The 27,079-nt window shown below is 28.8% G+C and overlaps 2 protein-coding genes across 4 annotated transcripts in view; both read left to right on the plus strand.

Moving 5' to 3' along the window:
• LOC107448668 (prolyl 4-hydroxylase subunit alpha-1) overlaps nucleotides 1-6,081 on the plus strand; it is a 101,416-nt gene extending 95,335 nt beyond the window's left edge. The window contains exons 12-15 of the mRNA XM_087158998.1: nucleotides 1,867-1,929; nucleotides 3,390-3,458; nucleotides 3,582-3,678; nucleotides 5,710-6,081. Of these exons, the coding sequence (XP_087015124.1) occupies nucleotides 1,867-1,929; nucleotides 3,390-3,458; nucleotides 3,582-3,678; nucleotides 5,710-5,780 (300 nt within the window). The 3' untranslated portion in view covers nucleotides 5,781-6,081. The remainder of the gene's footprint in view (nucleotides 1-1,866; nucleotides 1,930-3,389; nucleotides 3,459-3,581; nucleotides 3,679-5,709) is intronic.
• A 6,254-nt stretch (nucleotides 6,082-12,335) lies between these two features.
• LOC107448667 (acid sphingomyelinase-like phosphodiesterase 3b) lies at nucleotides 12,336-26,641 on the plus strand. 3 transcript variants are annotated; one of them, XM_087158999.1, is made up of 7 exons: nucleotides 12,336-12,649; nucleotides 14,131-14,341; nucleotides 16,498-16,751; nucleotides 18,979-19,142; nucleotides 20,294-20,486; nucleotides 22,871-23,064; nucleotides 26,204-26,641. In XM_087158999.1, the coding sequence occupies exons 1-7, from the start codon at nucleotides 12,589-12,591 to the stop codon at nucleotides 26,621-26,623; spliced, it is 1,497 nt and encodes a 498-aa protein (XP_087015125.1). In that variant the 5' UTR covers nucleotides 12,336-12,588; the 3' UTR covers nucleotides 26,624-26,641. The 3 variants fall into 3 exon arrangements, with proteins under 3 accessions (XP_087015125.1, XP_087015127.1, XP_087015126.1); XM_087159001.1 differs by having other exon boundaries at nucleotides 12,385-12,492; XM_087159000.1 differs by lacking the exon at nucleotides 12,336-12,649 and adding an exon at nucleotides 13,053-13,113.
• Nucleotides 26,642-27,079: the final 438 nt, after the last annotated feature.

Below are 27,079 nucleotides of genomic sequence, written 5' to 3' on the forward strand. Positions count from 1 at the left end.
AGTTGGCAGCAGGTATGTAATGTAAACTCTTAGACGTTTTACAGTAGTACTTTTTTATTTATTAATAAAAATTTTAAGTTAAAAGTGGTAGATATAATTTATCTCTAATAAGATATTTCGATAATTTTAATTAAAATGGAATCGATAGAATAAAAGTTTTGAGCATTACCGAAACCAGAATTTACACGACTATCAACATAAAAAGAAGTCTATTCTGTAACGAAAAACAGTTAAATAAAATCTGGGTAAGAGAAAGCTATTTGTGATGAGAACAAATTACCCAAGAAATTTTTTAGCTAATTTTAAAAATGCTTTAAAGTATCAAAAAAAAAAAAAAGCTCTCTATATACTGTAGTGCCATCAAAATCATATTTCCACACTTAAAAAAACTATTCATGGGGGGGGGGATTTCGTTCTGCAGAATTTTACTGTAAAAGAATGTGACACAGAAGACCAGAGCCAAAATTTCTAGAAGGGGTATCATCTTCGCTAGAAACGCCCTCCATAAATGGGGAGCACGCATATGTTTTTAATTGATACATTATTCGTTTAGAATTGTTTATATACTTGATATATCATCTATAATTGTTTATTAAATTTTAAAATTAAAAGCATTAATAACATCTAAGGTATGCGTAGATCATATTGATTAGTACAAATAATAATTTTATATAGAAATAAAATTTATTTTATTTATTTATTTATTTTTAACTTTTCAAAGAGCAACTTGGCAAATGACACTGAAATCGAGATGGAGCTATTAGCTTTTATACGAGCCTAATGCGAAAGAATAAAAATTGTTTTTTTAGCGTTTCGTAAAATCACAATTTTAAGAATAAAAAATCGACCCCCCCCCCTTTCTTTTTGAAACATTAATGACAAAAGATGCATTTTTTTACTTTATTGTTACTTAATATTTGACTTTTTATCTCTAAACGCTTACAAGATGAATTTCTGTTTCTTAGTGTCGGCTTAGTTACTTAAATGTATCCTACTTTACTTTGGAACATGAGAAATGACAATTATGATTAATGATGATGAAAAAATTATGAAAAATGGCAAGCCCAATGAATCCCCGGGTTCAAATCCAACGATGGACTGTCGATACGAATCCGCATCCAGCTTGCACCGACCACAGTGCTGACTTGAAATATCCTCAGTGGTAGACGGATCATGGATTAGAGTCCCTTTGTCGTTAGGCCCATAGTTCTTCCTCTCCATGTAAATCAAATGCGGGTTAGTTCCATCAAAAAGTCCTCCACGAAAGCAAATTTCTCCCAATACTTGATCCAGGAGTTCCTTTGTTTTCTGTATTGGGTCCTAAATTACAAGGCTACGGAGTTGAACATTTGTAGACGTAAACTATTTTCTGGATTTCATATACTGCTGTATACTATAGTAACGCTGTTTTCTGGATTTCATATTTAATATTCTACCTGTTGGTTAAAACTCTAATTTGAAAATTTCGAATATGTTTGCTTATGTGATTGAACTGCTGCGCGCACTTCGAACTTTTGGAGTGTTCCCGTATGCCCCCTTGTGGGAGCGGGGCGGGGTTAAGCTAGTTATTTGTAGACGCAAACGCTAAATTGCTTTGGCTGTTCAACGACGGTTATAAAATAAAATGAGAAATGGCAACTATGAATAATAATGATTATGAGAAATGGCAACTATGAATAATAATGATGAGAAATGGCAACTATGAATAATAATGATGATGAGAAATGGCGACGATGAATAACGATGAGGGTATATGGCGACTTTTATTGTTTTTTGGCGACAATTTGCTTTAATCTGATGTATTATTTTTCCTTTAAAAAAAATTCATTAAAAAAAATTTTTAATCTCTTAATGCATTTTTTTCAGCTGCAGTACGTACATCCACACGAACTTGAATCTGGTGATAGAACAGCAACACTTATGTTTTATGTAAGCATATACGATTTTAATCAAGTTTATATATATATATATATATATATAGTAAAATAAAACTCTATATATTTTCTTGTTGATAACAGTATTTTTCTTTTGGATTTGTCTAAGAAGAATTTTCTATCCAACATTGGTAAACATCTAAGAGCTGTCGTTAGAAGTTGTATAGGTTGTCTAAACTAAAACGAAGTTTCGTGTTATTTATATGTTATATGTTATCGTGTTATTTATATTCGTGTTATTTATATGTTAATGCCCACCAACGAAAAATGGTATATATGAGAAAAAACACCAATTTAAACAAAGGGGTAATATTTTGTTACTCATATCCAGTGACTTTTTTACAGTTACCTATTGTTAAGGTTATTTATTTATTTTTTTAGAAAAAAAGCAGGATGCTTCGACTTTAGGTTCAAATATCAATTTATCAATATTTTATTTTCAATTTTGCCTTTTATGGTCGTATTACCGATGAAACTAGAAGAGTTCTTCTTGAAATGATGCAGAGATGCAAACTCCACTTCGTGAGAAAAAATATTTTTAATTGTTAGACGAACTTTTAATTATTTTTAGTTTAATAAAATTGATTTTGAATTATTTCTCCACAATATCGATATCAAGCATATAAAAACTGATATCAGGTTCATCTTTGCTGTAGTCTTCTTGTCATGGGACTTTTGAAGAGTTGGTGAAAATGTCCCTTATTTTGGAAGTTTTAATTTTAAATTCTCTACCAATTTATAAAAACTTTTACAATAAGTGGAGCAGTTGGCATCTCTGCATAATAAATGCATTGGCATTCTAATAATAAAAAATGAGTAAGATCACTTTTTTCTTTCTTTGGAGAAAAGAACTTTCTTAAGATAATTCTCCCGTCGTTAAAAGGAGAGAATACAGTTATGCCAACTACTATGATTTTTGCAAAATATTTTGTGAAGTGGTAGACATTTAAAAACCGAATTGTTCATTATGTTTGGTAATTTTGCAAACATTTTAAAGGCCGAACCATAGTGACGTTGAATATGTACTTTTAAATCATTAATATGCAGTGGTGTGAAAAATAAATTTTAAATTAATAAAAATAATACATTAATATATAAACTTAGTTATAACTAGATTAAATTTTTACAAAAAGCGTAGAAAGTTGACAGCCCTGCAATTACCTTACACAAATGAGTTAAGGATCATCTTACAATGAAACAGTAGTTGCAATTTTGTTTCCTGCTGTAAGCAATTCTGTTAGAAAAATAGTTTAATAATTAATTAACTGGTTAAAACTTAAAAATTTTTCAAAATTATCTTTTGTTGCAATAATATAGATTATTGCAATTTTGTTCCCTGTTGCAAACAATTCCGTTGAAGAAATAGTTAAATAATTAAATAGCTAGTTAAAAGTTAAACATTTTTCAAAATTACCTTTTGCAACACATTTATAAATTTTTTTTAATATATTTTAGCTCTCAGATGTAACTAGAGGTGGAGCCACAGTTTTTCCCAAAATTGGGGCCAGTGTTTGGCCAGAAAAAGTATGTTAAATAATGCTTAATTGGTTATGATTATACTTATGGTATTTTTCACTAGTGTTCGAATGAAAAATACTCTCACCCTATAACTCTACTTTAATCTAATTTATTGTTATTCCATTTTAGGGTTCAGCTGTGTTTTGGTATAATTTGAAGAAAAATGGTAAAGAGGATCCGATGACATTGCATGGTGCTTGTCCAGTTGCTGTCGGTAGCAAGTGGGGTATGTATATGGCGAACTAGTATGCATGGAGGCCGGGATAGCCTGGTCGGTAGGGCGCTGGGCCCATGTCCGTGAGTTCATGGGTTCGAACCCCGCCGGCTGAAGACTCCCCGTGTAGTAAAGTGACTGATGCACGTTAAATCTGTCGAGTCGCAAAAGTCCTCCATGTTCCCATAACAAATCAAAACCTCTGGGAGTACTGGATTGGAGATCGATCGTTCTCTGATTCAGGTCAAAATTATGATCTGTGGATGTATGAATGGGTCCGCCCTATAAACGGGTACGACGTATGGTGTGGTAGAAGTCGAATTCATGGCCATAGATGGCGCCACTGAAAGACAAGAAACGCACACTCTGCCTAAAATTTGCTCGGTTTCACCAAGCAGGCTTGCCCGTGTGGCAAGTGGCATTAGAAACAACAACAGTATACATGGGCTCTAATATGTAGATTAAAATAATGCTGTCTTATGTAAAATAAGGTTGACTTAAGTAGGTTAAATGACGTTCGATGTTACATTTTTCGTTTTTGTGTGCAGTGTACGATCTTCGGAAAAAAGGGAAAAGCAAAATTAAAGGGTATAAATAATAATCAAAGTCAATAATCAACTCTTTTGCAAAAATATTAAGCAAATTATCCTCAGCTGAACTGCATTGCCGATTCGCTATGCTCAGTAGCGTGAAGGTAATGCGTTCAAATCCTAGCGTAGGTGTGATGTCCGTCTCTAAATTATGATGATGTTTATTCCTCAAATTGAGAATGCTTATTCATAAATTAGCCATTCTTTGCATTGAGTGTATGTTTAAATAAATAAAATCCTTGAAGCCTAATTTATTAATTTTCTAAGTCAGAGTTCCCGTGGATCTTAGAAAAAAGCAAAAAATTAGTGAACTTGCTCCGGACTGCAGAAAAATATTTCTTAGTTGGTGGTGTATTAATGTATCATTCTTGTACAAGACGTATTATTTTTGTATACAAGATATAATGCATTATATCTTATATTTATTAAATTCAATTTATAGGGTTTTTACTCACTACCTTTGCTAAATATTTTAAAGGATTATATGAAATGCAACTTCGTGGCTTTTTTGCAGTGTTGAGCTTTTTAAAAAGTTAGCAATATTAACCGAAAAGTTTAAAATTTTAATTTATAGTTCTCTACCGTTCTTTAAAATGTTTTGTAGAATTCGGAGTAGTTTGCATCTCTGAAAATGTAATAATTATCTTTATGGATTTGAATTAATTCACATCGAGATTTTTTTCTCTTTTCATTTTAACGTTGGGAGGTCTGGATATAACCTATCCAGTTTCTATACAAATATTTTTTTCCCCAATGGCAGGCACTTAACTTTATTCGTTTCGCCTTGGAAGATGGCAGACTTGTTACTCATTTCGCGTTACCCAGTGGGCACCTGTGAGCCAAAGTCAAGGAGGCGAGTAACATTGCCCATGCCACACTGCCACAACCCGTTTATAGGGTGGGCCACATTCATACATCACACACAACAGTGGACAACACAAGAGAGGGAAACATCCATGCCCAGAGCGGGATTCGAACCCGCAGCCATTGGCTTCGCAGTCGCACTGACCGCTCTGCCACCTGGCCGTTTCTATACAAATATATTTCCTTTGAAAATGACCTTGTGATGAAGGTCTCAAATATATAAAATGATCGAGCTTTTCTTTTCGCTGTCGCTTTTTAAAACTAAATGAATGCATTGTATGTGTTTTCCGAAGTTGTATTAGATAACTAAACCGTTATAAAACTTTAAAAGCAGATAAAGCATTTAATAAAGATAAATTTCTAAATGAAAATATTGTAGATTTTCAAGAAATGTGATAAAAATTCATCTCTATAAACTTTTAAATACTTTCAGAATTGGTAGATTTTTAATTAGCTTTAGATCTTTTGTACACGCTTTATTTCCTTCTTGAGGGCTGCCCGTGTTTGACAAAAAGCTCCTTTTTTGTATGCTATATTTACAATATATTTTCGAAATATATCATTTTTTAAATTTCTTTTCTTCCTCTAGTGGCTAATTTCTGGATTCGGGAGAAAGGACAAGCATTCCGAAGAAGGTGTGATTTAGATCCTAATCTATGACGTAAACAATTTGCAGACTGATCTTATTTATAAAAGAAAAAGAAGAATCGGAAAGAATGTAGATGTTCTGTATAAAAAGACAATTTAAAAAAATATGGGGATATTATAAAAAAAATAATTTGAGACTAGTCTTTTTTGATGCTAACGTAACGAAAATATGGTTTATTTTATAAGTAAATACTAAGAAAATCTGATTGTGGTGATGTAAATTGGTAAAATACAGTTTACAATATAGTTTATAATCTGATCTCCGTGTGTATGTATGCATTGTACAAAGTGTGTAAATAAATTGTAAAAGATAGCTTCTTTGTGTATTTTTTAAAAAAAAATTAGAAGTGACTATTTCGTTTCTTTGTGACTTTTTATTTTTAATCAATCCGTCTCTAGAAAATGAAGTAGAGTAGTCGTTGTTGTTGTTGTTGTTAATTTACGTCGCACTAGAGCTGCACAATGGGCTATTGGCGACGGTCTGGGAAACATCCCGGAGGATGATCCGAAGACATGCCATCACAATTTTGATCCTCTGCGGAGGAGATGGCACCCCCGCTTCGGTAGCCCGACGACCTGCGCGTGAAGTCGAGCACTTTACGGTAGCACAGTTTAACGAGGATCAATACCACACACCCTCGGTCCCTACGCAGACTGATCCAAGTGGTCACCCACCCGCACACTGACCGCAGCCAGTGATGCTTGACTTCGGTGATCTGCTGGGAACCGTGTCTTAACGATCAGTCCACTGCGGGACGAAGTAGAGTAGTCATTAAACAAGGAAAGAAAAAAAGATTGACCATGAAAAAAATTTTTGAAAACTTGGTAGGTCGGCAGGCACTTTATTTACGTCACACTGGAGCTGTAGAATGCGCTATTGGCGACTGTCCGGGAGACATGCCTGAGGATGATTCGAAGACATGCCATCACAATTTTTGTGAGGCTACTTCCTCAATTTAGACATAGATCTGAAGGAGAAGGAAGTTTTCTCCAGATCCCTATAACCATGGTACTGCTCAGTTGTAAGAACTTGGAGAAGAAACTGTATAATATGAAAGAAATATAGAAAAGAAGAATTTATAAATGTGATGGATTGATATAAGGGAAAAATATAATAATATAAGGCAGAAATTAAATGAAAATTAAAAATAATGATAATCTGACGAGTCTTGTAAGCTTCATATAAAAACGGTTTGTAAGCCCTTGTCAAGTGAAAAAACAGATGCCACAAATTGGAGAAAGTTTTTTTCATTTCCAATGTCAGGGAATACAAACAATAACACAGAGGAACAATAAAAATGGAAAATAACAGAAGACCGAAGTCATCTTCCCATAAGCTCTCTCGCACCCCAATATCTTGCGGTCTCCGAGTCCGTGGAGCCTCCTACAGCAATGGAGGTGTTCTCTATTCATTGGTACTCCAGAACCACACAGTTGACACTGAGGGTGGTCATAAATACCTATACGATGCAGGTGTTCTCCTAGGCAATCATGTGCTGTTAGGATTCTAAAGGTGGCTACTGCATCTCGGCGAGGCTCATCTGGCACTGCCTTAATATCTGTCTCACTCCAGTTCTTATTCCTTATGCTTTCTCGTATGTCAGCAGAGGCATTCATTTTCATTATGTTTTTTATATATAGTTTTATGGAATGGTATGACAATCCAGAGCAACTTGGTTGAAGGATTGTGTTCCCTTGCGAGCAAGAAAGTCAGCTTGCTCGTTACCATAGATGTTACAATGGCTGGGCATCCACTGGATGACTACTCTTAATTGGAGAAAGTGGTGGTAATAAAATAAAAAATGAACTGGGCATATTGTTAACCATTTCACTAATTGTTACTGTATCACTTATGCATAAATAAAACAGTTTGAACCAAATGGATTTTACACTAGCAATCTCTCTAACGATGCTTCCCTTTTCCGATTAGATGAATAGACAACTTCTACCTGTCTTACAAATTTAAAGAAGCGTTTAGTGAAAATAAAATACATAAACAATATTTTACTGAACTAAGTGGCTCCTCCGCCTCCTTGCTTCTCTCACCAGACCCCGTAATTGTTTCGCCGTCATCATTGTTTTTTTAAGTCGACATTTCAAAAATGTTAAAATTAACACTTCGTTTATGAAATGTATTTTTACTATATTTTAATGTAAGCACATTTTTTGATTGTAAAGAAATAATGATAATTTGGATTTAAAAATAAATAAATAAACTTAGGGAAGGAGAAAGGAGGGATTAATAAGAAGACTACTAATTTTTCTATTTAACAATATATAAAGATAAACTTATGTAATTATATCAAAAACGAATAAAAAACGGTATTTGCCTCTTGAATTTATGTTTTTAAAAATTTCAATAAATGTTTATGGTATACCTGGTAACATCTTTCCCTTGTTATTATTATTATTAGTAGTAATTGCGCTTTTATTTCGGTATCAAATCAAGCAATAGTATATAAAATAAAGATCACGAATAAAATTTTTTAAAATAATATATAAGGAATCATTCTTTTGAGCAAAAAGAATAAAGAAAATTTCGCTTTTTTTTTTTTTTAAAAAAAAGCATATGTTGATATTGTTACAGTTATTAAAATCTAATTGGGCTTCTGAGGCAGCATCCGGAATTTTTTTTTCTCATTAATTCGGATGCCTGAGGTGGGTTCGAATGCTTAGGGTTTAATTTGGATATAAAATGAAGCGGCACATAACCCAGTAGATTACACGAATGGAGGGAGATTAAAATACTTTCTAAAATTTAACTCCTAAGGACTCTTTTCTTTAAAAATAATTTTATGAATCATATCTGGAAGTCCTATTAGAAAGGAGTTGTCTTGTTTAAAAAGAAGTTGATTGAGTCATCTATTCCCAAAAAAGTAGACATGCATTGTGCTTATCATGCATGTATGTATGACAAATATGTGGACATGCAAGAGTGCTTAGATAAGAATATCCGCCATTAAGATTTGAAAGAACTTAAGTAACTAACTTTGAATTTAGAATTGCGAATTTAATAACTCTAAAGCAGTGATTCTCAATCACTGTGCCGCGGCACTTTTGTGTGTCGCGGCACTTTTGTGTGTCGCCAAATTCTTAAAATGTGCCGCCAAATATAAGAAATAATTCAATAAAAATTATAATGCTCTTTTTATTATGAGTAAAGTTTAAATTAAAGAAAAGTGTATATATATATATATATTATAATTTTTCCACGCTTTAACCGCGTGAATATCTTTGTCAGCGATTGTCTTGTCTCTGACAATATTAAAATGAGTTAAAATAAGATGGAAGTGTTTAAATTGTCTTTGACGCACAATTTTAAAAAATTTTGAAATAAGTAGGAAATTTAACGACTATTAAAATTATTAATTAACAAATGAAAGCAAGCTATATATTAACTTTCAAACGGAAATAAAAGCAAATCATTAAAGTAAGCTATGCAATTAATAAACAAATTAACAATGGATGACTAAAAAACAAATATATGAAAAACAAATTGACAAAGGATAACTAACAAAAAAATAAGCTAACAATTAATAATTAGCAAAAAGACTAGTTAACAAGAAATCACGAGTAAATAACAGTTAATGATAAAAAAAACTAACAGTTAAGACCTACATAAAACAAGCTAACAATTAATAACTAGCAAAAAAATAAGAAAATAACTGTTACTAACTAATAAGAAATTAGTTGAAAGAAATAATTAATCCCTTAATAAACGTGCTTTTGTAGTACATATTATTTTATTTCCCATTCTAAAAATTATTATCACAAACTATTTAACACAGTGTATTATAGATAAGTAAACAACTTTTAATCTAATTTTTTTCATTGTGTGCCGTCAAATTTCGAAATCGTTAAAAGTGTACCGCAACAAAAAAAAGGTTGAGAATCACTGCTCTAAAGGCTTCTTCGGAAGAAGTTACTGTGGTTGTTAATATTTCAGCTTGTGATGATTCAAAAGAATCAGAATTTCAACCAACCGTAAAATCAAATAGAAAAGTAAAGGAATAAATGCATATTTTTCAACTTTTAATGCTAGAACAGTTATTATTTTAAATGATTTTTGAAAATAATTGTTACTTTCAATATCTCAAGTTTTCGATTTTATGAAATATTTAGCTCCGATCCTCAAATGAGACTTTGAGATTTGGGATACTTATTTTATCAAAGTTCGACAGTATTTTAAACTCCGAAAAAAGCGCAAGTAAAATTTGTTTCAATGATTAGATAATGTTAAATTTTATTAGTATTATTATAGTCTAATACTTTAATATTTTTTAATGGAGCAATAATTTTGTTTTCAATCATAATTCTCTATGGAAGATCGAAGATTTAATTTATTAAGCCAATAATTGTTACACACATATCGTGCCTATTTGACAGTTCTTATATGTTATGAAAAATTAACTTTGCAATTAAAAGGAATTTGTTTTACAGAAATATGCAACAAGATTAAGAATAACAGAAAGTGGTATTTTCTCAAAAAAAACTAGCATAAAGATTGAGATCTAATTTTAGAACAAACCAAAATAAATAAATTATAATAAAATAAATAATATTTAGCTCCTAATTTCTGAATTATTAATTTAAAAATTTACTCACAAAATGTTATTAATGTGAAGCAATGTACTGCTGACGGACTCCTTTTGGTATAATGAAGAACTACTTTCAAAAGTAGTTCAACAACTCCAAGAACATTAAATCCAACAGAATTCTCTGGAGGTTGTAGAACCTATACTTGCTTAAAAACTATTAACTCTCTGAGGGATGAACTATGTAAATATTACCTTTTAAACTTATTTAATACAGTTATGTATCTACTGAAGATTTAAGACATAGCTAACTATGTATTTAACTATATCTCAGAAATAAAGATAGGACAAAAAAAATCAGGTCGCATTTAATTCCAAAAATACTTACTAACTGACCTAATTTTTTATCAAACAAGAATTTTTTTGCAGAAATTTAATATTACAAAATAAGGATTTAATTAAAGAATTGAATTTTCATTTCACGGTTTACAACTAAAACGATATTTAAGAAAAAAACTTATTTAGTTTGGCAAGTTAACCTCATTAATGACACTGCACATTTTTATCTATTTAAATGACAAATTAAACCCAAATTTTACCATAACCACCTGCTTGGTGAGTAGTAAGGTAACAAATTACACTAACTTGTATTGTACTGACCGGGAAAAAAATATTTTTGAATTTGTTCTGATCAATATTTTGATTCAAGTAGACATACCACTTAAATTGCAAGTATACAAATTATTACATGTCATATGAGTATACCATATACTGCAGATGTTAGAAATTTTACGTCTCTCCTTGACTAAATATATAGGGATAAAGTTTACTCAAAGATTGATCATTTTACAGGTATCCTGGATTTATCCAAAGATTTGGAAAAAAATGTATTTCTTGCTAAAACCATACTCCCTAACAATTTGAAGTCTCTTTTTAACGCCTAGAAATATTTCAAGTTTTAACAAGAGTTATAAAACTAACAATAATTAAGAAGCGTAATTAATTAAGAAATGAGTTAATTTAATGTCTATGTAGACTTTGACAAATATACTTCATCTATCAGGTTCTCATTTGCATCTCCAAATTCACTTTGCATGCGCGAATTTTTCGTGAGCTGAATGAAAGTTCTTTCAGGTTTTCATTCCCACTGCGAGGATCGGAAAAATGAGAATCGCCTCTAAAATGAATGAGGAATGATTGCAATAGTTAAATTTAAAGGATAGTGAGCGATATTGGTGCTTATTAAAATGTTCTACTGTAAAGTGCTGTACATCATATATAAGGGCCGGGATAGCCTGGTTGGTAGGGCACTGGGCCCATGTCCAAGAGGTGGTGGGTTCGATCCCCTCCGGCCGAAGACTCCCCGTGTAGTAAATGGTGACTGATGCGTGCTAAACCTGTCGAGTCGCAAAGTCCTCCATGTTCCCATAACAAATCAATACTTCTGGGGGTACTGATCCAGGAGTTTCCTTGTTTTCTGGATTGGTTCAAAATTACAAGGCTACGGAGTTGAAAATGAGCAGTCGTGAACCCAAAATTGGGTCTGCTGTTCAACGACGGTTGTAAAATTATAAAATATACATCAGATGTAGGTTATCGGGCTATCAAAGTGAGGGAACCCTCACCTCTGCAAAGATCAAAATTGCGATGGCGTCTCAGAGATGTTCCCCAGACTGTTGCCAATCACCAATGCGGAGCTTAAATGCGGTGTAAATAAAGTACTACAACTGTTAAATTTAAATTACTAATTTTCGTTAGGACTTGTTTGTTATTATGTCTAAACTGCGTCACAGTATATTTCTGGGTATCACAGTATATTTCTTTCTTTCAATGAAAAAATTATTCATGACTTACTCAACCAAATATCTGTGGACATAATTTTGATATGAACGATGCTTCATTTAATTTTTAAGAAAAAAATACTTATTTATAAAAACTAGTTAAACTGAGAATTTACATGAAAATGTTTTACTCACTAGGTGACGCTGTCAGTTTAGCTTTAATTAGAAAATTTTGAATATTTCTTTAGACAGAAATAAACACTGAAAACGTTATAGTAAAATTGTTTAAACTATAACCGACTCAAATTTGATTTTGTTTGCAAACTCTGCTGCGCGCTCAGCTGTTAATGTGACGAAAAAACTGTTTTAAAAAAAATTAACACGAATTAATAATTGTCATTGTTAAAAGTATTAAGCAATTTTTGAGAATGATTTTTATCGTATCATTGTTAAGTATCGGGAGATAAAATTACAATATTCACTGTGTTTAATTCTTACTTTAATATGTTTAGGATTTTTTCAATTGCTCTGACTATTTTATCAATAGATTTTATCAATTGTCATAGTAAGTTAACGTAATGAAAACTTATTATATTCTCAGAAAACGTTGTAAAATTTTATGGAGTTTTACTGATACTAAATTATTATAAGCCCAAATTTTTAAATAATGCTTTAAAAGTATTTTATTACTAAATTTCAATTATACTCTGTTGTTGAGAGCATATGTTAACGTTTTTTTAAAATAGAGAATGTGAATTTTTAAATTTTAATCTTTCTGAAATAAGTCATTAGTACTTATACTCATTAATAGGGTTTAAAAAAAATAGCAATTAAGATAAATTTTTCAGATTTTCTCATTTTAGTCAGTTTCAGATTTTTCTATAATTATCCTTTAAATGTTGTGGATAAATATCAGGGTTGGGTTTTTGACACAAAAAACTAGTTACAACCGTCAAAAACTGGTTTAAGTTGTCAAAAATATAATGCACAGTATTTATAAACAGTTAAAATTCAAATATGCACTCAATAGTAACGTTTATATTTATTATTAATGTTTACATTTATATACTAACAATTATTTTTACTAGCATTTATTTACAGTTATATTCTAATGTAAAAATATACGATCATGTTTAGGTCTTAATATATGGGTAATTAACAATAATTAAAGTAGAAATTATAGTTTTGGGCAAAATAAACAAATTTTCACTTTATCTTCATATTTTATTTTATTGCTTTGAGAGAAATTTTAAAGACTCATTGAAATCTTTACAATGTGCAGTTATTATTTCAGTTTTTATGTTATTGAAACGGAAATATTTTATTTCATTATTATTTGCTGGATTTTTAGTCAACTTTAAAATCTGGACAAAATTGCATCAAATCCTAATTATAACACTGGATTACTTCATAATATGATCCTAATGTAATAAAATAACAAAAGATTATAATCAATCTCCACATCTAGTGATATAACTTTTAAAATTAAAGTTTCATAATACTTTGTTTTTCATATAAGAGTATATAAGCATAAATAATTACTATTAGAAAAGTTGAAGCTTTTTTTCTGTTATCGAAAGGGATTGAAAAATTGGTGAAGATACAAAAAAGCAACCAAATCCTTGCTTATTTTTGTTTATAACAAGTTAAATAAACAATTCTCACTCATGAATCTAAGTTCATTTTATTCAAGCAAAAAAAGTATTTTGTTAACTGTAAAGCAAATAAAATTTAAGTGTAAAAAAAGTTAAGTAGGCATGAGATTTGCTGACTGGCAAATGGGATCTAAAATCATTTAAAATGTACCTAAAATGTAATTAATTAAATATTTAAGTGGAATTGAAGCTATCTACATGAAACATTATGAAAATAATAATTAATAGTTGCACTATAGGAAAGAATGTAATGTTTAGATAAATGTAAATAAAACATAGAGGTAAAAATATTAAGTGCTGAAGTAGCTGGATGAATTATAATTATAAAATAATTTGAAATGAAGTTTTGTTTATTTTATTTATTTATGTATATTGATTTTTATCTTTGTAGGAAATTTTTGGTTTGTTTCTGATTTTCATGTTGATCAAAATTATTCAAGAGAAGGTAATCCTACGAAGCTCTGTCATGAAGATGGATCTATACATCCTGATACTGGTCAATATGGCAATTTCTTGTGTGATTCCCCAATGACACTCATAAATGAAACTGTTGCATCCATGAAAAATATTCAACCAAATCCAGATTTTATAGTGTGGACTGGGTAAATTTTTTTTGATGATTTTATTATTTGTGATTTCATGCATTAATTTGTTTGCTATCTTTTAAAAAAAAAAAACTGCAAATAGAACTATTGATAAATTCCTGTTGTTCTTATTCAAACAAGATGATGCTCTTCATGCACAGTGAATGAAAATTATAAAGTTTTAACTTTATAATTTTTCTTCGTAAACTTCATGTAATTAAACTTAGTGAAAGAGCTACATTAAATTCAAATTATAATATTGGGTTAATTTATTAACAGAGTTGGAAAAACAAAAAAAAAAAAAAAAATTTTATGTTATCTGATGGATTTTAATAAAATAAAATTTTTTTTGAGCAATCTGTATTTCTAGTAGTATAACTTTGTAACTAAAAGTTCCATAGTATGTTTTTTTTAATTTTTATTTTATATAATTGGATGTTGATATAAATAATAATAAGAATGTTTCTGTTATAAGAATATCTTCTTTGAAATAAATTTAAGAGCTTCTAGGGGATTTTTTGTTTGCATGTAGTATTGTATATTTCAAAGGTATTTTTGCTATGAAAAGTGTTTTTTTTTTCTTCTCTTTTTTTTATTCAAGATATTTTCTTTTTAACATGTGTAATTTGTGTAAGAAAATAGTAATTTAATATTTAACCACAAATATTGTTCTATTTTATGCTAAAACATGATTGCAAGTTTTTAGGTTTTTGATGCAGGCACAGGGTTTTTGACATGAGGGTTTTACCCAAGATCAAAGACATCAAAAGCTGACACATGACAAAAATTCTGCTGGCCCTGACATTATTAAGAAATAGACAATTATTAGGAAATAGACATTTCTTAATAATTTCTCGTGTTTTCATTTACATTCATTTACATTACAAGTCATTTACAATTTTTATCTATAATGTAATTAAAAATAAAAAATTAAACATTTATATTAAATGCATGTTTCATTTGGGATTAACTTTTGAAACACTATTTAATCTGATTATTCTAATATCTTTTTATGTTAGATGTATTGTGTAAAAATTAAATTTAAAAAAAAATAATTTAAGCGACATATAATTTTTTTTTGGAAAAGTGACTATCAATAAAATCAATATAAAAGAAATTGATTTTATTAATAGCTATTTATTCAAAAAATTTAGCTAAATGATAAACAGTTAAAATTTTATTTTTATATGATAGAAAATGAAGCTGATTAGAAACTTAAATTAATTTCCGAAGCATTTCTTGTTATCTATTTTTTTTTTAGCTTCTGTTTTGTGGGGATTGATTATTTTACAAATATTCTTTATCTTTATGTATTTTCAAAATTAAAAGCTTAAGTTTTAAATTTCTTGATATGGGCTTAAGAATTGTCAAGATTTTGGATTGGAAGAAACTTTTTTTTAGTAAGAGATATCAAAGGTTAAAATGATTTTTTTAATAGTTTATAATTGAAACCTAGTTTAAATATTAGTATTAAATTCTTGCTGCTTAAATTTCATTTTTAAATGTGTGAAATCTGAAAACGATAATTAGAACGAAAGGTATTTTTAATAATTTTCTTAATAAAATTAAAATAACTCAAGTACTTCAATATTTTATGTAAATGAGATTAGTAGAATCATTATCTATAAGTCTATTAAGAACTGTTAGAATATCATAATCATATTTTTTTTTAATAATACTAAATTAACAAATCTCATATTGAAATCAAAATTTACTCAGATTCTTAAATTTATGATTTATAGGTTATAAAATTCAATGTAAAACTAAAGTAAATAATAGTAAAAGAAGTATATGTTTTTTTTTAAAATTCTTTTTTTATAAAGAGCTGATGTGAAAAACTTTTAACTTTCTGACACAATATTAAATTTAATTTCTTTAAATTTAATTATAAATGAGCTGACAATTCTTAAAATTTAATAGTAATTATAATACTTATTTCTGAACAATTTTAATAATATTTTTATTTTCGTCCATTTTATCCAGTTTTTTTTTAATTTTTTTTCATTTTGTCCAATTTTTCCTTGTCTGGACAAAAAACCATCCCTGATCTTAGTATTTTAGTTATTATTATTTTTTTAATGTAATTGTTGTTTGATTGACTAATGTGAATGAGTTTTTTTTTTAAATATTCAGTTTTAATAATTTATCTTTTTTTTTTTCTTTCTTAATTTTAGAGATAATCTTCCACATACAGATGATTTTAACCCTGACTGGGATGTGACATTTGAAGCTATAAACAATATAACCGAGCTCCTTTACTCATCTTTTCCAAACGTACCCATCTACCCATGTATTGGTAATCATGACACTTTCCCACCTAACATCTTGCTTCCTGATGGAATATCTGACACTGTTTATAAAGGATACTTAGAAAAAGGAGGCTGGAATAAATTATTGTCCAAGAATGCTACTGTTACTTTTCATCAAGGTAAAAAGAAGAATTCCTGTAAATCAGTGATTCCCAAACGTTTGTTGCCCACCGCCCCCCTCTAGAAGTTAGCTGATGTTTATCGCCCCCTTTTTCTTTTTGATCGAAAGAAACGATACATTGTTGCATGTGAGCATCAATACATTTGAATATATGTTAACTTAACCTGATTTTAATTTAAATTAAAATGTAAATAGTGAAACAGTTTATTCCAGTCACTTCAGAAATTCGAAAAAAAAAAAAGTATCCACTTTTTTTTCTAAAAAGAGGTAATGTTTGAAGTGAAATAATTGAAACAAGAGTACATTTTTTAAAAATTTATTTTTTTAATATAATCTATAGAAATTGAAAACTTTAACAATTAAAGTGTGAGAAAAAAACTGAAAATTCGAAAACTCAATTGTTCATTTTTACCTCTTCAATGATTGCCTTGTGCTATGAGGATTTCAGTTAAAGATTGAATATCAGGCTTTTTGTTTGTCAAACTTAAGCATAGGTCTCCTTTGAAGCAAATGTCCAACCAACTTCTTTGTTTTGTGAAAAGCTGGACGACCGAACTAAATCTTTTTTCTACTAAATGTGTGGACGGTACCCAGATTAGTAATTCGCTGTTTTTTTTATTATTATTAATCGCAATTTTTTCTTCTGTTGAATACTGCTTGTCCACCTGAGGAGCCATATTGCCCCCCAGGTTGGAAACAATTGCTGTAAATAAGTAACTAAAATAGGAGTGAACCTCTTTTAAAAAAAAAGATGCAAAATAAAATAAACTTTTTTTAGCTGTTAGAGCCACAATAATTTTAGTTCTTATATCAATTGATAATAAATATTGTTAGAAACTACAGTAGGCTTTCTATTATCTGGCTTCAACACTATCCAGCGTAGGAAAAAATTCAAGAATAATCGAACCAACTATAAGTCAAAATTAATAATCTCCACAGATTAACAAACTATAGTAATTGGAGATTTAAAAATTGTCTGTCAATAGACACTTTTTTAATGTAAAATGCATGTGCATTTTATTATTAATAAATATGGTGTTATGAGAATTTTATAATATTCTGAAAATTACTCTGACAGGATAACTTAGGATTATGTTCTCTTCCAATAATTTGTTTGTGTTTTTATTTTTTAAAGTGTTTTTCAGCAATTGAAACTTCATGGCTTACTCTAGGTTTGCCTGAACTTAATTTTTATATACTTTAAATTAGTTATGGAGGAGAAACAGAAACTGCAATAAGTTTCTCCTGCGGTATAGCGATTAGTCAAATTGTTCATTAAGATAATTTTAGTTACTTCTTTTTGAAAAAACTAAGAAGTGTAAGTGTTTGAAAAATAAACTAGAAGGTTCTTTATTATTATTTTTTTAGTTGAAATTATGCATGCTTCACAGTAGTGAAGATAACCTATGATATTTGCAACAAATTTATAAATACTATTTTTTTTAAATGTTTTAGTTTTGAAGATGCTTATAAAGGTTAATATATCATAATTACTTTTATTTTATTGAAATTAAGTAGCATTCTAATGTGAAAATGTAAAATAAACCAATTTTTACCCAATATATATATATATATATATATATATATATATATATATATATATATATATATATATATATATATATTTTCATATAGAGTTATTAATGAAGGAGAGTATCTAATTCTTGTGAATTGCCTAATTTTGTGATCAAAAATGTTATTTTAAGAAAGTTAACTTAATTAAATTAACTTCTTATTAAATATCTTCTTAGAGTTATTTAGTAACTTTGCACTTATGCCAAGTATTTTTATTAACATCTGCTGCCTGTTCAGATTGCGCTGCGGTTGCTATAATTGTAAATTAATTCTATATAATAATGTAGGGACAATATATATGTACGACTATGAATTTTCCGTAGTAGTAAAACAACCATTGAGTTTAAAAACGCAGAAATTTTATAAGTTTTTCCTGCTTATAAACATCACTACCTGATTGTTAGGTAATTTTTGTGTTATAATGGTCAAAATAAGTTTTTAATGAGTTTTATGAATCTGAGAATCGAATAATAAAGCATAAATTGTACTGCCAGTTAATATACATGCATGAAAAACCTTCCCTGTTATGATACTTGTTACTGTTAAATTTCTATATCTTTATCCTATTGTTGATGAATTGGGTAAAACATTGAATTGAATGCTTTTTTTCCACAATTTTAATTTACATATATATATTTTTTTAATCTCAGGTGGCTTTTATAGTGAAGTGATTAAGCCTGGTCTTCGATTGATTAGTTTGAATACAATTCTGTGGTATTTTCCAAACAACTATACAGTTGAAATTGAAGACCCTGCAAATCAGTTTAGTTGGCTCAAAAAAGTTTTAAATGAAAGTTCACAGCTGTCTGAAAAGGTGAAATATTTCATAGTTCAGGATTGTTATATATATTTAATTTTTTTTTGTAGATTTCATACTTTTCTGCAAAATATTTTTTATATAAATTTCAGCATAATTTTCTAACTAATTCATAATATAGTGCGTAAAAAATATAAATAAATAATAAAAGAACTTGGGAATAATTTATAATTAAGGGGTCAGATTTTTACATTTTAAGAGGCAGATTCAAGGTTTAAACATAAGTCAAAAAGTTTCTTAGTGATAAAACTTAAAAGTTTTATTTTTACACTTTTTTTCCTCAGAATTATTTGACTGTATTGTACTTATTTTGATTTGTGTTATTTAAAATTATATTGTATTGAACAATGTAAAATTTGTGGGTGTAAAATTTAAAAAAAATTAGTCCTTAGTAAATTAAATAATATTAAAATAATGAATGTTTATAACAACTTTTTTTTGTTTCAAGTTGTCTTCCACAAACAGTTTTTTTTTATTTTATTTATTTTTTTTTAAAATTTTTATAACCGGAATTGTAAAATCAGAATATGGGTAAAAAAATTTTAAGATCAGAAAATGTAAAAATTTTACTATATAGGTTATAATAAAGTCCAGAATAATCAGATTAATTGTAATAATGAATACACAAAAAGTTACTAAAAATGAAAAGTCTTCCCTTTATTATGGTTTGCATTTTGACCATGCATATGTGTATTTTCAATGCATTTTTAAGACAAAGTTTGAACTGAGATAATTTCTTATTTTACTGTGTTTTATTTCTTTCAATGTTTGGCTGATTAACAATAGAAATATAGTTTAAATTTTATGTTTGATTGAAACAAAACAACATTAATTACTTATATGTTATATTTTTATTTAATTTGGTTTGCTATTTTGAAAAGATATCTGTAGTCATTCTTATCCTTAAAGTGTGTAGTAGATACTTTTTCATCACCGAAGTACATTTTTGCTATTTTTTTGTTAAAACTATTACTTTATGTTGTATTTTATTTTAATTGTTTTTATTTAAATTTTTTTATCATGTGTGTAAGTGCTTCAGTTCTGTTCAATTTTCAATGCATATTTTGAAAAATTCATTTGTTTCAGTTCACTATTTAAACTACAGGCACTAATATTATTATAGGTAATTCTATAGTTTAATTTCGTAGGTCTATATAATTGGACATGTTTCTCCTGGATTTTATAGTAGAGGTCAACCTGGAAAGAAGTCAGATCCTACTTATCACTTGCATTTCCTAGAGAAATATTTAGATATTTTGCATCAGTATACAGAAATTATTATTGGTCAAATGTATGGCCATTTTCACCTGGACTTTTTTCAGCTTTTTCAATTTAATACAGGTAAGTCAATTTAATACAAGCATAATTTATTTTATTGTAAAAAAAAAACTGTAAACCTGTTTTGAAATTGAGAATTTTCTACATTTAATTTTTTACACAATTTTTCTATATTTTATAATTATACTTCGTCCAACTGTTATTTCGATATAAACATTGATCAAGCTTTTTGTAATGTAGAACTGCCAGTTTATAACTTTTTTTTATAACAAATTATAGAACATTCAGTTTATAAATGGACTTTTCAAATTTAATGCAGGTTAGCCTTATAACTTTTATTTAAAGAAAGCGCATACACTTTATGAAGCAGTTCCGAAAATATTGTTTTTTATTTTGGTAAATTTAATGGAAAAAAAATAACAAGCTATAAAATCTTATAACCTATATAACTATTAATATCAAAAATTGCTGAAGGTAAATTAAATTATGAATAATTTTTTTTCAAAGTAAGTAAAAAAATTTTAACATTAAAGAATAATTTTGTTTATATAAAAAATTAAAAAAAGAACTTTTTTTGTTAATAAATTTTTATTTTTTTAAATGTCTTAGTAGTTTATCTACAAATTCCTTACACTTACTTAATGGTAACAAAGCAGCACAAAGAAGTCAAAAGAATACCTGCATTTTTAAGATAAGTTTTAAATAAATATCTATGACAATTTTACATCAGTGGGGCAAGTGCTGTGCTCAACTACGCCAACTGCGAGAATCGTCTGCGATCCTGCTCTCTATCGAAATATTTGGCTAAATTAGTCCTGGTCTTTTCCAAAATAAGCATTCTTCTCACAAAAAATGCATATATTATGTTTTTCAAAGAATTTCAACACCATGAATTCTTTTGATTACCTGACCCAAAACAATAACTGATTCTTCTCATGAAAATGCAACCAACTACAAATGCAGTAAAGATTTCACAAATAGGCACATTGCAAGTTCCTCTGGTTAAACACGCTTTTCATTTCTGTTCGATCAGCTTTTATACTTATTTCTCAGAGTTATCGCTATACTGCATCAAATATCTAAAAATTGAAAAATGGAACAGTAAAGAATGACAGTTGCCCAACTGCTAGATGATCAACTGTGATTTTTGTCATCCTTGACCTACATCAATAAAAGAAAGAATTAAGTTTGAGCTTAAAAATCATTAAGGAATCTTGCTACTGACAGTTGAACTGTATACAATTAATAAATAGTTTTTTCAATGAAATTAAAAAAAAATTGTTCTGAAAAAAAATCTGTTCTTGTTCTAGAACTTATGTAAGGAACAGAACTGATACATTATATTTACATGAAGTTACTGTGGCGTAACTTCACTACGACTGTTAAAACATAAATTCTCTAGTATACAAGAAGTGTTAACTCGATTCTATCTTTAAGTATCTTTTCATAGATGAATGTTGGCATTGAAGATAACACTATCTCCACATTGATAACATGCAGACACACTGACCTTGACAGAACCGCTTCGATGGATTTTCTCAATTGAACAATTAATTTTCTATTTGTGACTGTGACATTATCCAGCTACTCATGAACTCAGTCTCAATAACACACCATCGGGACTTAACTGCTAATGGCAACACAGGAGCGACCACAACCGTGAAGCTCTCACCACTAGGGCTTAAAAAGCGAGTGAACTTAATCCAGCTCTCCGCGGCAGCTAGTGGTATCTGTAATTCTATCAATAAAATTCTTGTGAGGGAGTATTGTGGCGCAACTACCTATTAAACATATTCACTAGTATATAAGGCATGTTAACTCGATTCTATCTTGAAGTACCTTTAGATGCATGAAGGTTGGCATTGTCAATAACTACTCTTCCATAGTTATTATACATCAATTTTGAAAAAACAAAAAAAAACAATTTAATTTCATTATATTAGAATGTAGCTAAAGGAAAAATTATATTCTTTATGTTTTTATTTTCTAGACAATTTTCCTTCTATCTCAAAATTTTTATATCTCAAATTTATTTTTGGAATTCGATTTTTATCAGATTTATTTGATTTTTAAAAATCAAATTTAGAATCTTTAACCCACTTTTCATGAATATTGAAATGATTAAATAGCATTTACTTGTGACAAGTGTTTATTTCAAATTTTTTAAGCTTAAAAAAAAAATCAAGAATTTGATATTTTAAAAATTTATTTAATGGAATGTATATTAAAAATTAGATAGCAAAAAATTTTCTTCAAGCTTTCAATTTCAGTACTCCATCTTTTTTGCCGAAATGAAATATTGCATTTTTTATGTGTCTGTTTTTTAATTTTATTTAAAATTAAGAATTTTTTCTTGTCTTGATGCTTTGTATAATAGTTAAAATTAAATTTTTATAATTTCATTTTAATATATATCAATATATATATATATATTATTTCATCAACAGGTTCCTTTAAAAGTTCTTCAATTCTGGCGTCATCTGTAACGCCATGGCATTCCATTGATGAATTCAGTACTACTCTTCCAGTAAATCCTTCTTTTAAACTGATGAACTATTCTGACAGTGATTTCTCACTTTTAGACTTCGAACAGTTCTATATGAATTTATCAAAAGTAAATAGTTTGAAAGAAACACATTTGGTAAGTTTTTTTTTCTTCATAAAATTTGTGGTTGTTAATGTGCGCGGTGTAAATGTAACAGTGCGGAATGGTGTTAAATAAAATCTTTTGCATATTTATTTCAGAACATGAAAATCAAATTCTGAAATAAATAATAGCACTCTGGAACAATTTTTTTCTTCTCTGTTGCATTGAGATTTCTGGCAGATCTTAGATATTTTCATATAGCTGATTTCAAAATCTCTAATTGGTTTTTCTCCCCCTGTCCCTATGGCAGAATTTTTTCAAGCTATCAGCAACACAACTCTCTAGCACTAATGTTTTTCAGCGAGTTACTTTTAATAAAAAACGTATATGTTACTAGTTTAAAATAACAAAAGAGCTGTGTTTAAAAAAAAAACTATATAATTTTTTTTAATTGAACATGCAATAATTTTTATTCTAATGGGTGGTATTCTCATATTTTGTTAGGGGGGATGCACAAATTATTTCCTTCGCATTTTGTAAATAATTATCACAATTAAAAATCATGAAATCTGTACTAGTAATCGCTGAAAAAAAGATCGACGACGAAATCAAGCAAATAGGACTCCTCAAATGCGTGTTTTGTTTCGAGATTATCTGATTTAAAAACCATGGAGAAAGCAATAGCAATAATTGCCAAAAATTCAAAAGAATTATTGCCTTAAAAACTAAATGCTCAAATGCACAATTCGAATTTTCCATATTGTTTGAAATATATCGGGATATTTAAAATTCATGTGTAAATCAATATCAATAACTGCCGAAAATGCAGTTGAAATATTACATCTATTTACAATACTATCAGTGTTAATTGAGCACATCAAAAAGTGATTACTTAAATGTATGATTCAAATATTACTTGTAAATTTCAGAAGAAAGATTTTTTTTTAATTTTTTAAACTTTTCAAAAGAGAAATTTTTCTGCAAGAACTCTGTAACGTTCTGCGACAATGTTGCCATGTCGCTGCAATTCGGCTACGGGGCGAATCACCTGCTACAATTTTATTTTAAAATATATTTTTTGTAAGTCTATTTTTTTGTTGAAATGTATGGGTTTAAAAAAGTTAAACATAGCAGGGGTTGCATAAATGTTACAAAAAACTTCTTGGGGAGTTAAAGCACATTATCAGGATTAAAATTGCACAGGAACCCATGTCTAGAACTGTCATATGCTGCTAGGGCCACTTCCCTATGATGAACTGTTCCTTTGTGTGCTTCTGAACAGGACTCGCATATGGCATTTCCGAATGTGGCTTACTATGTAATTTGAATTCCCTTAGAAGTTTTTCTCAACATTTAAACCCCCTGGTATATATATATGCTCAGGGTGCGTAAAGTTTTTAAAAAGTTCTTATTTTTGATTTATGTTTTTTAAAAGCCCTTAAAGGTACAGTTTTTATTCGGTGTTTGTAAAAAGTGCTTAATTTTCTCTCTTTTAAAAAGAGATTTTTTCTTGCCATATCGATTGTTGTTCTAAATTACAAAAAATGTATTATTTTCACAATTTTCTCTGCAATATTTATCAGAAACTAGTTATATCATCATGATTATATCAAGTTATTGAATTTTATTGATTTTATGTTTATAAATTAAGTACTTTAAACGATAGAAAATTGGTCATTGTACAACACTCTTGAGACGAGATGGCTCAGTGGTTAAGACACTGGTCTGTAATTGTTAAGAGCTGGGGTTTGATCTCAGTTGCGGCTTGAAGTACACCCAGCTTCAGATCGATGGGTACCATCTTGTTTGGGAAGTAAAAGCAGTCTGTGCGCAGTGCTGACCGCATTGCCACAATTATGCCATTGGTCACGAAATTTTGGAGCCTTATCCTCCATGACCCTTCTGGCCCACAAAGGGCTGTTGCAGGAATTTACTTATTACTTATAACACCCTCAGCGCAAAATTCTGGAACCTCAAATATTTCGCCTGGAACATAGATGTTGAATTCCATGCCAACTGAAATCAGCAGTAGAATTCCAAGCGTAACAGAGGGGAAATCACACAGGTATTTTATCATAAAAAAATGTATTAAATATATGTGAAAACGAAAAATTGTGCTATAATGTGCTACTTTAAGGTGCAATGTTTAATTAAATGGCATGATATTTCCCTGTAACTATTTGTCAAGTTTGCAAAATGTCCCCTCTGTTACATTACATTTTTTTGAAGTTAATAAAAATGTGTAAGCAATTTAAAAAATCTTGTAATAATTTATTTTACCTTGAAATGTGATAATTAAAAAAAAAAAAAAAATACAATTAATGTTTAGGATGTTCCAAATCACAGAATATTGCAGAAATAACAGTGCATGTCAAAAATGTGGGATTTTCTTTGTCCCCTCTGTTACGCATACTTTCAATTACCTGACAATTAAATTATGAGGTTCTTTTATTATTTTATGCAATTAAATTAAACATTGCACCTTAAAGTAGCATATTATTGCACAATTTTTTGTTTTCCCATATATTTAATACATTTTTTAGAATAAAATACCTGTGTGATTTCCAATCTGTTACGCTTGGAATTCTACAGATGCATAAGCAACAAGATGATTTTATTTAATATTCTGTATGGAAACATCGTTTGTTAGTCATTGTGATGACCAATTTCTCATTCATCTTTTTGCCGCCCTATATCCTCACTGCTCAATTATCTGCATGAGAGAATTCACATTGTTTATATGCATACAAATTTTAAATAATTTGAACCAGTAGTAAGCTTATAAACACTTCTAAAAAAATTAATATTCAAATAAATTATCAGGATCAGATATTTTTTCTAACAGTTTGAATAAAATAATTTTCAAGAAGTTTTTGAACATTTTCTAGTTAAATCTGAATTATACTAGTAAAAACAGACTTTTATATAGCTTTTTTTTAACATTAAAATTATTATTATTTAATTTTTTTTTGCTACACTTGAGACCTTGATAAATCCGGACTTGCAATAAAGTAGTTCAACTGTAAATATATTTCAAAAATAATTTAAAATAAAACTTGAATTAGTTGAAAGTATTAGGGGTTGTTTATGATCACATTGTTAAAATTAAAAAAAAGTTGATTGAGCTAATTGTAAAACTGCTTTTTTTTTAAACATGGTTATTGAAGAATAAAACCATATATTTTATCTTTAGGATCCTGGACATCTGTATGAGCCCCTTTATCAATTTACTACTTTTTATGGTGTTTCTGATTTATCTACAAGTTCACTTGTTAAAGTTTATGAAAATTTGAAGAAAAATGATAACAGGTTTCAAGATTTCTTTTTACTCTTAACTGCTGGAAAACACAGTGCAGAGTGCGGAAGGGATTGTAAAATTGCTCAGTTGTGTGCCATGTCTGGCACCAGTAATGAAGAATACGACCAGTGCATGAAAACAATTGATGAATCTATCATATCTAAATCTACTTATTCAGCAAATGTAACTACAAATATTTTAATAGCTGTGTTTGTTTCTCTTTTAATTTTGTGCTTACTTGTTACTTTCATATTGTACTTAAAATATTTTAAACGAGCTAATCCAGAAGAATATCAACCATTCCTAGAGTTCTAATAAATTATTTTATTTTAATCTTGCTTTTGTTTATTTATACCTTCTGTTTTTATTATAGTTATTTTGCATTGAAATATAGGCTACAAAAGTATGTGGTGATTGAGGTGTGGGGAAACATTTCTCTAAATCTTGTATGAAATCAATTAGATCTTTGTCCTATATTGGTACTATATCTTATTTATTCAAAAGTTATTATTTATCATTCTGTAGCATTAATTATCTTTTACCATTTTATAGAAAGTTACTACTTTGAAAGGTTAAATTACATACTCCAGAGATATGCCTCTACAATCTTTTTATTTTGCTGTTACTGATACATTTTGCTTAGATTTCTTATTTGCATTAATTACAACTTAAAACACTATAGATATAATAAATTTATATTTTAATAGTGTGACAGACCATTTTAGTATAATGAGAGATCCTGATAAGTAACACATCTAATGGGGTGGAGCC

The sequence above is a fragment of the Parasteatoda tepidariorum genome, chromosome 3, assembly GCF_982258835.1.
Source record: "Parasteatoda tepidariorum strain Cologne lab strain chromosome 3, Ptep-v5.0, whole genome shotgun sequence".
NCBI classification, from domain to species: Eukaryota; Metazoa; Arthropoda; class Arachnida; order Araneae; family Theridiidae; genus Parasteatoda; species Parasteatoda tepidariorum.

Excerpts from the sequence above, each read along its gene's own strand:
- LOC107448667 (XM_087158999.1), top strand. The coding sequence starts at position 12,589 with ATGTTTAGGATTTTTTCAATTGCTCTGACTATTTTATCAATAGATTTT. Across the intron at positions 19,143-20,293 it reads GTTCACAGCTGTCTGAAAAG|GTCTATATAATTGGACATGT; the intron begins GTGAAATATTTC and ends TTAATTTCGTAG. Across the intron at positions 23,065-26,203 it reads GTTTGAAAGAAACACATTTG|GATCCTGGACATCTGTATGA; the intron begins GTAAGTTTTTTT and ends TTTTATCTTTAG.